The sequence below is a fragment of the Charadrius vociferus genome, unplaced genomic scaffold, assembly GCF_000708025.1.
Source record: "Charadrius vociferus isolate BGI_N301 unplaced genomic scaffold, ASM70802v2 scaffold18, whole genome shotgun sequence".
Classification (NCBI taxonomy): domain Eukaryota; kingdom Metazoa; phylum Chordata; class Aves; order Charadriiformes; family Charadriidae; genus Charadrius; species Charadrius vociferus.
Window position 1 is genome coordinate 437,529 of NW_009649565.1, and position 13,177 is coordinate 450,705.

Sequence of the window (13,177 nt, forward strand, 5' to 3'; positions counted from 1 at the left end):
TCCCCGGGACTACGCGGTCCCCTGGTCCTCTGCCCTTCCCCCGGAAAGGTGATGCCAAGACATCTAGGTGGGGAGTTTTGTGCCCCAATGCCCCTGCTAAAAAGGGGGTGTCCCGACCCTTCCCAGCCCCCAAACCCCACTGACCGGGGGGCTGATGTCTGCAGCATCCCCCACCCGCCCCCCGCCACGCTGCCAGGGCTGGGGGGTGAGAGGAAACCTCTGCTAAAAAGCAATTTAGCTCAATCTTTTCCAAAAAAATAATAATAATAAAAAATAATAATGAAAAAGAGCCTGGATGATGCCTTCGGGCCTTCAGCACTCGGTGGCCAGCAGCAAGCAGAAGCCACCACCGGTGTCCATTCCCCCCCAGCATCAGCCAGGCATGAGAGCTGTGAGCTGCATCGGAGCCTGCCTGCCGCAGGAGCAAGCTGTAATTAACTTCTCCGAAGCATCAATTCGGGCAGAGCTGTCCACAAGACGAATGTGAGCTGGAGTGAATGAATAGGCCCGGCCGAGCTGCAAAAGCAGCCCCCGGTGTGGCATCCCCAGACCACGGGGGGGTCCCCTTGGGTCCCTCCACGCTGCAAGAGTGGCTGGAGCTCTGCAGGAGAAACAAGAAGTTGCGGGTCCGATGGGCGACGCTCGTACCTCGGGTGGGCAGCCTCCTCCGAGCAGGTCACCGGCATTTGCGGAGGACAAAAAGAAGGGAAAAAAACCTAAAGGATTTGCTTGCGGGAGCAGCACGGCAGCGGCATCAGTGCAGCACGGAGGCAGAGCCCCGTTCACGGCTCAGCTGACCAGCGAGCAGGCTTCAGCCGGCGGGATTTGGGGACAGCCAGCAGGATTTGGGGACGACAGAGCAGAGAGCCTAGTGCCCAGGGCTGCTTAAAGGGACACTCACAAGCTCAGACCCCCAAAAAAAAAAAAAAAAATGTTATCTGCCTTATTTGGTGAGGAATGGGCTGCCGGTTCTGAAATACATTTTTTTGTTTGTTTGTTTTAAATCAAGCGCTCCTTTGCTGGGAAAATGAAAGAGATGGGGATGGGGAGGAGGAGGTGGTAGAGGGAGAAAGTAGCCCCTCCTGTTTACATGCCTTGGGATTAGGGCAAGGCATGGCCCAGCAGCCCCGAACAGTCCAGTGCCCCGCGTCCTTCTTAAAAAGGCAATCGGCCCTGCTCACGTCCCCATCACGGCCAGCGGCACGGCACGGGACGCCTGCGTCCTTGCAGATGTGAAATCCGGGGGGGGTTCAACAAGCCTGCCCGGGCAGGAGCACAGCCCAAACCGCGCCGCTGGGGATGCCAGAGGCCACCCCAAACATGTCTGCAGAAGGCCTTGGCTCCCCCCGGGAGCCCTGTCCCCAACCCACAGCATGGAAACGGGCCTGGGGGATGAAGGACGGCGGGGGCGATGCAGGTCCCAGCCCGGCCCGTGGGAGCGGAGGAGGAGAGGGGTCCTGGGGAGCAGCTACTGGTGGAGCTCATTGCACTGGGACAGAGCGGGGGCTGCCAGGACTGGGGTCCCACTGCCCAGAGAGACACGCCATCACCGGTCCCTTATCTGGGGGAAAGGAAGCTTCTGTATTTATTTTGTGCAGGAAAAAGCTGCTTTTTTACTGCCGATAGAGCCCCTGTCACAGGCTCCCAGCTAACCCCGGAGCTGCGCTGGAAAGATAAACACAGCTCTTTTCCTGAGCATAACAAAGTCTCTCCATAAAACGGGGGGAGGTTTTTTTTTTCATTCCTCTGGTACTGTTTTCTCCTCCCAAGCGATTGCAGGTTATCCCACCCAAAACACTGCGGGAGCACCCCTGACCGGCACAGCTGGAACACAGCTGGGAGGTGATGAAGCCACATGGCGATGCGGATGGGAACGGAGCAGGATCGCAGCCCGTCCCTTAGGGAGAGCCGGGCACCCCGACCCCGGGCACCGCGCATCCCCTGGCCACCTCCTGCCGAGCTGCTGCCTCTGAACCCATCCTGCATCCCAGGGGGAAACCTGCCGGCGGCAGTGCCTGGGATCTGGGCTGGAATCCGCCTCATTTTCAGCCTAGTAAAGAGGTTCCCTATTCCCGGTTGAGAAATAAATCAGTCAATAAGGAACTCCGCGGGTCCCAGGAAAGGAGAAATGCTTTGAATTTACCCAGGAGGGGCTAATGTCGGGCTAGTCCTTCCTAATGTAATTGCTACGCAGACCCTGCAGGGAGTCTTCCCTGGATGCAATCGTGCTAAGGCATATCAAAGCCAGATCCTCAGAGGTACCTGCCAGAGCATCTTTTACTACAACAGGCTTAACTCCTAAGTTTCTCAAGTTGTGCACGCGATTCAGCCTCCGGCCTCCCCGGAAAAGCCTCGGCAAGCTCGGGACACGGTGCAAAATGGGGCTGGTTTGGAAGACGAATGCCATAAAGATGCCAAGTGCTGCACCTCCCTCCCAACACCTTCCAGTTCGCGGGTGTTTTCCCCCAGATGCTCTCTAACCGCTGCCTCATCGCTCCCCGAAAGGAGCAGGGCCAGGGGTAGCTGTGAGAGAGGCTGTCAACCTCGTTTGCTGCAGAGATGCTCTACCTGTGCTGCTAATTAGTGGCGTGAGGAGTGACTGCCTTCCTCCCCACTGGGAAGCAGCTAATAAACTAATTAGGATAATGGGTAACTGAGCAGATAAAACTCTTAAGCTATTTGCTAACAGGTCATGGATGGGTGTGGAGCTTTTCCCCCAGCTGAGCAGGACAGTGATACACCAGCCTGTGTGACACCAGTGGTCCCAGCGATGCCCTGTGTGAGGAAGGGTCCCGCAGGTATTTCCCTGGCGATCCTGCTTTGCAGCATCACTGTGTTTTGGTTTTGGTTGTTTTTTTTTTTTCCTTAGGGACCTGCAAGCCCAAAGTCCCTTTATTTTTGCACAGATGCTGCATTTTCCACACCAGCGCCCCGCCACCCTGGGCAGGCAGCTGATGTTCGGCAAAGGGACCTCTGCCAGCTCGAGGCTGGTGACAAGGGCAATGCTGGTGGAGAGGACTCACAGTTAGTCCCCATCACACTGGGAGTTTGGTGTCTTTTTGGAGGCGCTGGATGTGGGGGAAGCAGATGCCTCCCCCCATATGTGCTGCACTGCTCTCCCATCCATCCATCTATCCCTGGCATCTTGGGGATGGGGTGGGACAATGTGGTCCCAGTCCTGCAGCATCCCTTTGGGCAGTGCCACCGGCACAGGGAGAGACCAGCAAAGGCGCCTGCCACCAAAATAAAGGGCTGCAGAAGTAAGACTTTTAACGGGTAAGACAAATAAGGGCTGTGTAGTCTGCAGAGCAGACAGCCTAAACAAACGTGGGTGTAGGTTGGAAGAGCTTGGTCAGCTATGGAAAATACCCAAAAGTTAAAAAAAATGGAGAATTTCCACTGCCCCACCCAGGAGTGCCGAAACAAATGAAGCGATATCTACATTGAAAGTGTAACGGGCTTATTTCCAGAGCCAGGGCACGCGATCCGGTCAGGAACTTCTCCTCCATCAGAAAATACCAAAGGGTGCCAAGCCCTGGGCAGCCCGGAGCCCGCCTCTCCCCTGGCCTGCGTGGGAGCCTTCCCCCTGTCACCCCCCTCCACGGCTGCCGGCCCACCCGGGGCACGCTGGTGGTTCCCACACGGGGTGGGAACGCTGCTTGCTGCATCTGAGGAGCAGAACTTGAGGGCGAGAGTTGAAGTGACCTTGGGCTCAGGCAGGGAGCTGCCACGTGGCCCTCCCCGCCGCGTGCTATAACCATTGCGCTTGGCTCCTGCCCTTTCCTCTGTTCAAAAGAAGCTGTTTTTAGAGTCATCGCTCTTCCAAAAAAAGGGCTCTCTGATCCCAGCCGGAGAAAGAGCCGAAGAGAGGAGCAGAGCATCCGCCTTCGCAGCTCCCTCCCTGCCCCGAGCCCCCTTCTCCCCGTTTGCGTCACACGTGCAGTGAGTTGGGACCGATCCTGCAGTGTCCCCTCCCTGAGCAAACACAGGGACTGGAGCCAGCCGGGGATGGGGGGAGCCCGGTCTCACCATCGGATGCCAAGGGACCACCCTGCACAGCGTTAATACAAGAGTTGGGGGGGTGTTTTCCAGGAGGTGAGTCCATCCCCACCTCCCAGAGCTGATGGGGACCTGTCCGAAAGCTGCAAAATCCACGCTCAGATTTTGGGGCACCCAGGCAAAATCGCGGTTGTAAATTGCAGGTGGTGGGACCCCAGCAGCATCTGCTCTCCCCCAAAAGGCCCACGGCTGGTTTCCTTCTCGCCGTGTGCCTGGGCTCCTTCTCGCCCTCGTGAAAGCGGATGGGAAAGGAGCCCCGTTCCCACCAGCACGGGACAGGTCGGGCCATTTGTTCTGCTGCTGCTGGAGGAACCTCGGCTCTCGCTCACGGAGCGCCCCGAGGTAATCCCGCACTGTCATTAGGTTATTTCTGACAATCACAACCCTTTCCTACAGGCGGGAGGAACCGCTTGGTGCCCATCCCTGGCCGACACCTCCCCAGCCCGATCCAGACCCCTCCAGCAGCAGGTCAGACCCATCAAGGGCATCGCGCAATTAAAAACCTGATTTTTTCAAAAAATCTTTTAGCCCTCGTCCTCACAGGGCTTTTAGCTGAGGATGGAAGGAGGGAAACTTCATTACTCTGCGCTGGGGTCACTTATTAATGTGCCGGTTCCTAACGATGCACTTATCTTCTCCTGCCAGCCCTGGGCTCAATCAGGCACCTCTGGCGGGGGGTGGGGGGTGGTTCTCCTGCCCTATATTGCTCTCTCTTCATTAGCTTTTCATTCTGCTTAATTGCTCCTGCGGATTCGCCCGGGGTGCCTGGCCCAGGGGATGCCCCTGGGGAGATGGGGCAGGGGTTGCAGGGGAGCGGGGCAGCGCTCTGCCGGGCACGAAGCTGCACCGAGGGGTGGGAGATGGTGATGCTGGTTCATAGAATCATAGAATTGTCTAGGTTGGAAGAGACCCTTGGGATCATCGAGTCTAACCATCTACCCTACTCTACAAAGTTCTCCCCTACACCATATCCCCCAACACCACATCTAAACGGCTCTTAAACACATCCAGGGATGGTGACTCATGGTGATGGGAAGAGCAGGCAACATCCATGGTCTTGCCCACTGCTGCCCAGCTGCACTTGGGGGTTTGGTGTGGGCCCCCAGACTCGCTGGGGTAAATATTTGAGGTCACAGGTAAGGAAATTACGCAGGAGAGCAACCAAGTACCAACTCTACCCAAGAGCTTTGCAGCTAAAACACAGCTCTCCTCCCACCCAGCACTTGCACCACCCCCCCGTGCCCAAAACACGGGATAAAGCTACTGGTGTGGGGTGCATCTCCTGCAGGCATCTCAGGGGGGGTTGCAGCTCCCGAGACCCTCTCCCTGCCCCGTGCCCGGCTCTGACCTGCGGTGGTGGTGTCCACGTCCCTGGCTGCCAACTCCTCCACCTCTGCCCTCTTGCGCAGCTCCAGCCGCCGCGAGAAGCCCTCTCTGGGCTTCCAGAGGTCCTGGATGAGCAGCGGCTTCTCATGGTCACCCAGGACCCTCAGCCCCTCCGTCTGCCACCGTTTCTCGGGGCCCTCAAACTTCCCGATGACATCGCACAGGGCGTACTGCCCGGCGCTGAGCTGGCTCAGCCCGTAGCGCTCCAGGGCTTCCTTCACCAGTTCCCGCGCGCCCGAGCTGCCCGTCGCCAGCACGCTCTTGTAGTTGGTGCCCGCGCAGATGTTGCCCCCGAAGATCTTCAGGACGCCGGGGGCCGAGAGCTGGGTGGAGAGCTCGGCCGGGTCATCCTCGCCGGCTGCCGGGGAAGCGGAGGTTGAGCTCCGGTCCTTGTAGCTCAGCGTCCGGTACAAGACTTGGGAGAAAATCCGGCTCTGGCGCTTCAGCCGGTTCTTGGACGGTGGAGCCATGGTGGAGGAGGACCCATAAAACATCGTGCATGAGGTTGTCATGGGGCGCAGCTGGGCAGGGGAGAGGAAAAAGAGAAAGATCAGCAGTTTGGAGGCCAGATGTGCAGCAGGGAAGAGGGAGCAGGAACCAGCTGGTGGCTGCGGAGGAGCCACTGTCACCTCCAAAGTGGAAAGGGACAGCAGCGAGGGAGGGCCACCTCCCTTGTGCAACCCAAAACATCAGCGGCCAAGCTCAGCTGGGCTCCTCGGCAGCAGCACGGTTAACTCAGGATGGATTTGTCCCTGCAAATATAGCCTGGAGTGATCCCAAATTTCTCCATCAAGTGTATTAAGAGGTCCCTCTCGCCCAAGAGAAATGCAGCAGGAAGAGAGCAGAGCTCAGCAGGACTTGGCGGGGCCCATCCTGGTCGGGAGCCAAGGCATCAAGAGTTACTTCCACTAACGAGTTTACGGAGCAATCCCATTTTTTTAGAGGTGAAACAGAAAGCTCAAGTGCAAATTCAATCACTCTGAGGTCACCGCTAAATGCTTTTGCTCACCGAGAGGCACGGGGTGAAAATGGGCTTTAATTAGCCTTTCTAAAAATGTCCTGACTCTGGCAGATCTGTTGCTAGTTTGCGGAGGATGTTAGAGCACGCGGTGGCATCGCTGACGATGCTGTCCTTGTCACGTTAGCCAGGGCAGGGCTGCTCAGGGCGGCCCCGGGTGCGCAGCGACCGAAGGAGACGCGGCCGTGGCCGTGCGATAGCTCCCGGTGCACCTCGATCACCAGGAACGGGCTGGAAACCACGATGCTCTTCTGGCTTTAGGCAGATAGCGGTCCTGCCCGATGTCACAGCCGACAGCTGGGACCGGCTTTGAAATCACATCCTGGATGCACGAACACCCGGTGCCGATAACGCCGCCGGCTGCACCACAAACCGCTGGCGGGGAAGGTCCGGAAAGAGAATTTGAACATTTCTGATTTGGACCGGATGGGGACTTCCCTCACCTCCAGGTTTACAAGGTGCAGCCTGCCCGCAGGGAACGGGCATGGGCAGGGACTCGGGGCATACACGGGGGACCCCCAAAATGTCCTACCCACGGCTACGGGAGCGCCTCGATGCGCGGCGGTGCGCGTGATGCAGCCGTGCAGGGCCGGGGAGCGCTGGGCTGGCGGCCTTCTGCATCCGCAGCCCCACCTCGCTCAGGCGGGATCTCGCCGCCGGAGGAAACCCAGCGCTATCAGGCAGAATGATGTCGGCCCTGGAAAACCTCCAAACCACCATCTAATTCAGGAAGAAAAAGCGTCCCTGCTGCTAATGCGAGAGGTCACCTTCTAACCCAGAAACAGCCTCCCTGCCACGCACGGAGGACATCTGCAGGCTGTACATCTCCCCATCCTGGGACTAGAGGTCCACTGGACGCTGTCAGTGGGGAAACTGAGGCACCAGCAAGCGCTAAGGCTGCAGGACTGGGAGCTGTGCGATCCCAGGCACCCCAAGTTACCCCTTCCCCCCCCCCCCCCTCCCAAGTCCCACCAGGACTGTGAAAACGTTGGAGCTTGTCCTTCTTCCCAACCCTCTGGCTCCGAAAGTGAGGACACGGCGTCTGTCTGGGCGCTGCAGGGCAGGGAGGGGACCCGGCAGCCGCCCCGGCGCTGGCACATCGCTGCTGCCTGCCTCGCCGGAGCTGGGCTTAGCCACCAGCCTGGGAAACGGGGCTCAGCGTCTTGTGGGTCGTACCCAAGCATTGGCCCCAGCAGCTTCACCACAGGGAAGGCAGTCCCTGCTCCCACCTCGCAACTGGGGAAACTGAGGCAGGGATGGGGTTAAAGCTACGGCTCCCCGCCATGCGGCTGCTCCTCCTCCGGCTGAGCCCGGAGCTGCTGCTGGGGACATCCCTGGGGACATCCCTTCGTGTCTGCTGTGTGACATCTCCCGGGAGCACCGGGCAGACCCAACCTGGGGAGCAGGTCAGGGCACCGGCAGACAGTCGGGTTCAAGAACGACTTCCCCGGGCTGTTAGGACGGCCCCACCAGCCCTCATTAACATCGGCCAGAAGAAAAACTACCCCAGTGTCCCTACGAGACCTTGCCATCAAGGATGCAAAAGACAAACCTTTGTCATCAAATCACTGGTTTTAGTTCGCAGATTTAATCTCCTCCACCCTGAACAACCTCCAGCACAAAGGGAAACCTTTTAACATCTGCTGCTGGTAAAATCATTCCTCCAAGCCCACATCACAGACGGAGACACCATCCTCATTTCTGGCAGGTCCCTGCCTGGTTTTGAATATGTTATTTATAGCTCAGCCATTTTCCTGCTCTTTCCATCAAATGCAACTTCCACAGAGTGCAGGGACAAAGGCGTTTCTTGGGGCGGGGGTGAAAAATATGAAGCCTGGATTGAGAGAAGCTTCTAGCCTGGTCACCCTGTTATTCAACATCTGGAGCAACACCGGTGCGATTTCATCAGGCACCAGCTCAGGCCACCTGAGAAATTGCAACCTTATCCCAAAGACAGCATAACGCAGAGGACTGGAACGGATGCAATACCATGATAACAAGATGGGCTCTTCCCTCATCCCCAAGCACGCCGTTCACGGGCATCTCCGAGGGGGCTAAAGACAAAACCATGGTACGTGAGATGCTGTTGGGTCCCGCTGCGAGAGCGGGGATGCTCCAGCTGGACCCAGCTACCTGGGGACAAGCCGGCAAGGACGTTAACTGGTTGGACACATCTTCCTGCAGGTTGGTGGGCCACATGCTCCCGGACCTCCCCAGCCTAGGAGCCCCCTCCTCACTGCAGGCAGCCCGGTTCCCCATCCCACCGTTGCAGCCGTCTGCTGTTGGAGGACACATGCCTGCAGCTGCAGAAGCATGACCCAGACTTTCCAGAGAGTCCCTTTCTTCAGCGTTTGGTGACATCTCTGCTAACAACTATACAGTAATTAGCCAAAAGCCCGTGATTGCTTCCCAGTGGGATCTCTATCAGGTAACCTCCACCTCCTCCACACCAAAACCTGCTATTTTCCCCGGCCAGCGCTGTCTGTATTTACTCTGCAGAGCTATGACAAATGCTTTTGGCATTCACATGACCACCACATGTCCCTCCATCACCACAACCGACTCTGCAACTGCCGGGGACTTTCCTGCAGGCTCCGAGGTTCCTGCTCCCACCACGGGTGAGCAGCTCCTTCCCACTGCTCCCACCCAGCGCCCACGCAAAGCCTCCCCTTACCTTGCCATCCTTCTCACGTGCCTTTTCTCCTGCCATTCATCGTCTTTCTCAAAACGGGCCTTCCCCCCCGTCAAGCATCGTCCCAGGCGGGTGTCTGTCACGTCTCTGCAAGAGGAAGAGGAGGAGCGGTCCTGGGCTGCTCACAGCCACAGAGCGGTGGTTTCAGAGGGCTCAGAGATGCTGCGACTCTGCTCCCGATGTGCATCACGTTTGCACACAGACTATATTATACATATATGTATATAGCTCAGCATCTCACTATATCCCCCCACCTCAAACTAAACAGCCCAATGACTCGCTTCAGTTTAGGGCTGCTGACCCCGGGAACCCACGGGGACGCGTGGCCCGTGACAGGCATGTTTGCACATGTTCGTCCAGCCACAGCCCGTAGATGGGGAAGACCAGACCAGCCCCAAGCTCGGGCTCCATCGCAGCAGGAACACGGCAGCCTTGAGGGGGACAGGGAGCAAACCCAGCCACGGTGATGCCCAACAGCATCGACCCCATTGCAAAGAGACAGAGAGAACAGCTATAGAGGAAAAAAAAATGCTATCGGAAAGGAAAGGCGAAGGGGAGGAGATGGGACCAGCAACAACCCCGTGACCTGTATCTCCATCTCCCAAGCGCACGATGCTCTCTCACCCATGGGTGGACAACGGGTCCTGGACCAGCTCCTTCCCCCAGCAGCCTCAACACACCGGGATGCTCATCGAGATACGTTTTTCCTGAATCTCAGTCTATTTTGCCGGACATCGGGGAGAACCACCAAGCACCATTCCCTCAACCTCCCAGTACAGACTCTGTGGGAACGCGACCACTGGTAACCGAAAGAGAGAAGAAGCACCTGCGAAGCACCTGTGGTGATTTCACAGGTATTTCTTAGAAAGAGCTGGCAGGGCACAAGAAACACTCTTTTCCATGGCTCCGCCGTGATTAAAGACAAACACGCCATCTAATTAAATCACCTAATCAGGGCCTCGGTGTGGGTTCCATCCAGCCCCTCTTGCTGACCCAGCACTGGGGCTACGGGAGAAACTTTCGGCAGGGCGGCGGGCCGTGATGCGAAAGGCAAAGAGATGCTAAAGCCACCTCTGCTGCTTGATGTTACTTCCAATGATTAATCGCTCTTACCAGTTAAATATTTATGCCTTATTTCCAGTGTGTCTGGCTTCAGCTGCCAGACATTGATTCTTGTCATGCTTTTCTCTGCTCAATTAACGAGCTTTTGGCTAGCACGTATTTTCTCCTCTGCAAGAGTATTTAGACGCTTTAATCAAGCCCCCCCTTGTTTCTCTTTGATTTGATTTACGAGTAGCGTAACTGGACGGCCATCTCGTCTCTCGCTGTGAGACGTTTTCTCCAGCCTCTGAGTCCCTTCCCCTCGGTTCCCACATCTCCTCTGCCGACACAGAGAGCCTGGGTTTGCCTGTCACAAGCCCAAATTCGGTTCTGAGAACACCCTGACCGGAAATACAAAGAACTGCTATTTTTTTTTCAGAGCAAAATTTCCCATTACCCTCCACACGTTCAATGCTCCGGCATAGAAATGGGGACAGACACACAGCAGCCCCCCCGGGGCAGCTCCCGCTGGAGCAGGGAGCCGGTGAGCCCCCGCGCTGCCTCTCCCAGCATCTCTCAGCAGCTCCTGCCGAAAATTCCTCATCCAGATCAGGGACAGGAAAACACGTACAACTCCAGGTATTATTTTTAGGTGCAAGAAGACTGCCATTTTTCCATTCTGCTCCGGTTAGGATGCCTTTCGCTCGCCCAGTTTACTGTCCGGATTGGTACAAGCGATGAACGCTCTCTGCTGCTCTGGGTCAGCCCCGGGTTTTTCCAGAAATCGTTTCTATCTCCTTCCAGATTAGTGATAAAAGCGCTGAAACACCGAGGGCACGCTACCAGCTAGCAGTGCCCAGCGGTGATAATCTCCTCCGATAACTGCCTTTGAAATGGATCGGGTTTATTTAATACTGGCTTTCTTGACACTGTATAATGTCAGCACTAAATACTGGACTGGACTGACTTTTTTAATACTGGAAAGTGCAGATTTTTACAAGAATATCACCTCGCATAACTCAAATGCTTCATAAAAGTGTATTACAGCCAGAGAGTCACCTCTTGCATTGGAGACTGAAATAATTTCGCCTTGCCAGGGGTTATTTTCCATATAGCTGCGTTGGATGGCAGGAATTTATTCCCAGTGCTGTAGTCTTTAATCAATTAAAGCCTGAGCCAGGTTTCTCCCTCTTCTCCCCGGGGGGATGCTATCAAGCTAGTCAACCTGTAGCTACCAGGTCATCTCACTCCCTTTTGGGAAGAGCAGCAGCACTATTAAAAACACTTTTTAATCTTCTGGAATTTCCCCAGGGCTCATCCCAGCACAGGCACAGCTCTGTACGGATGGGCGGTGAGATTTCAGCTATAACCAACCCAGAACGGCAACCAGAAAAGCGATTTCCCCAGACCTCGATTTGAAAAAATTCCTTTTTTTTTTTTTCTTTTTTTTTTTCTGGACAGAAACCACTCGAGTTGCAGCCTCGATCTAATGGCAACGACCGCAGCCTGGATGCTGCGAGCAGAGGGAGAGGCCGCCCCGGCGCTGCAATGTGGAACAAATTATAACTCGAGAGAGCAAAGGAAATGAGAACACCCTGGACACGGCGGCTTTGACGTGCGCTCCTCGGCTCCAAATCCTGCCCCTCTGCAGATCCCGTCCCTACCTACCGCCGAGGCTGCCAGGGCACAGTCCAAACCCCTCCGCTCTGAATCAGAGCCCCCACTCCCTTCCAGTCTGGACCATGTCTCCGCTTCCGAGCCCGGCCTTTTCTTGTGTGAGTTTTATCCGTCTAAATCTAGGGACAGATCGGAGGCTGATAACGTCGATGCCAGCCTCGGTGCTGTCTTTAGCCGGATCAGAGCGGGTAAACTCCTTACCGTGTTATTATTAGCAGCAGGCACTCTGAGGTAGTGCCCCGGACCCCGCTGCCCAGGGACCGTTCAAGCAGGACATAAAGGCAGTCCCAGTCCGGCAAAGATGAACTAACAGTTTGTCCTAAAGGCACCTATACCTCTACAAACACATTTTTACGCTTTGGGACCCAATTCTACACGGACAACAGGAGTCCTTTTAGCAGGTTTGCTTTCCTTGCAGGGTTGTGTGTGGCTTTTTTCATTATTTTGCAGGGTCTTTTGAGCCGCCAACGTGCATCAGCTCTCCGGTAATGCGCAAGTACAAATGCCAGGGCAGTTCTATTCACACACACACGCAAGAACCGTTTCACAAAGAGCGTTTGCTTTCTGCTGCTTTCCGAGCAGCAGAGTCTCGGTAGGCTGCCTAATTATAAGTTCTTAGCAATAATTTTTTTTCCAGCGATAATTAACTGATCCTGGAGAGTGCTGAAAATAAGCACTTGCCAAGCAAGTAGCAAACTCCCCTGAGTTTTCTCTGCTAAAGTTACAAGTCAGCATGAAACTGCTCCAGCCTCACGGGGGGACACACCATCCCAGCACCTCCCCGCCAAGGCCTGGGATGCCAAGACAATCACAAACAGCTGAATACAGGTGACATAGCGCGTGCGGAATAGCAGTGGGATCCCAAGGAGCGTGCAATAGGACAAGGACACCCAGGGCCGGGCAATGGACAAGGATCCCAAGGGGTGTGCAATGAGGAGAAGCATCCTAAGGGATGGGCAATGGGTTGAGGACCCCCAGGGGTGTGGAATGGGACAAGGATCCCAAGGGGTCTGCAGTCAGGAGAAGGATACCAAGGGATACGCAATGGGACAAGGACCCCCAGGGCGGGCAATGGGACAAGGATCCCAAGGAGTCTGCAATCAGGACAAGGATCCCAAGGGATGTGCCAGACAAGGATCCCAAGGGGTCTGCAATGGGACGAGGACCCCCGGGGTGGGCAACGGGACAAGGATCCCAAGGGATGTGCCATGGGACAAGGATGCCAAGGCGCTGCGTCTCCCCAGCGCAGCCCCCCCCGCCCGCCCCCTGCCCGGTGCTGCTCGGCGGGGCCGGTTGGGTCTCCA

General features: G+C 56.4%; 1 protein-coding gene across 1 annotated transcript in view; it reads right to left on the bottom strand.

The window, feature by feature from the left end:
* Positions 1 to 9,173, bottom strand: part of RADIL (Ras association and DIL domains) — a 19,942-nt gene extending 10,769 nt beyond the window's left edge. The window contains exons 1-2 of the mRNA XM_009890063.1: positions 9,138 to 9,173; positions 5,311 to 5,966 (exon numbers count right to left, since the gene is read on the bottom strand). Of these exons, the coding sequence (XP_009888365.1) occupies positions 5,311 to 5,966; positions 9,138 to 9,173 (692 nt within the window). The remainder of the gene's footprint in view (positions 1 to 5,310; positions 5,967 to 9,137) is intronic.
* Positions 9,174 to 13,177: the final 4,004 nt, after the last annotated feature.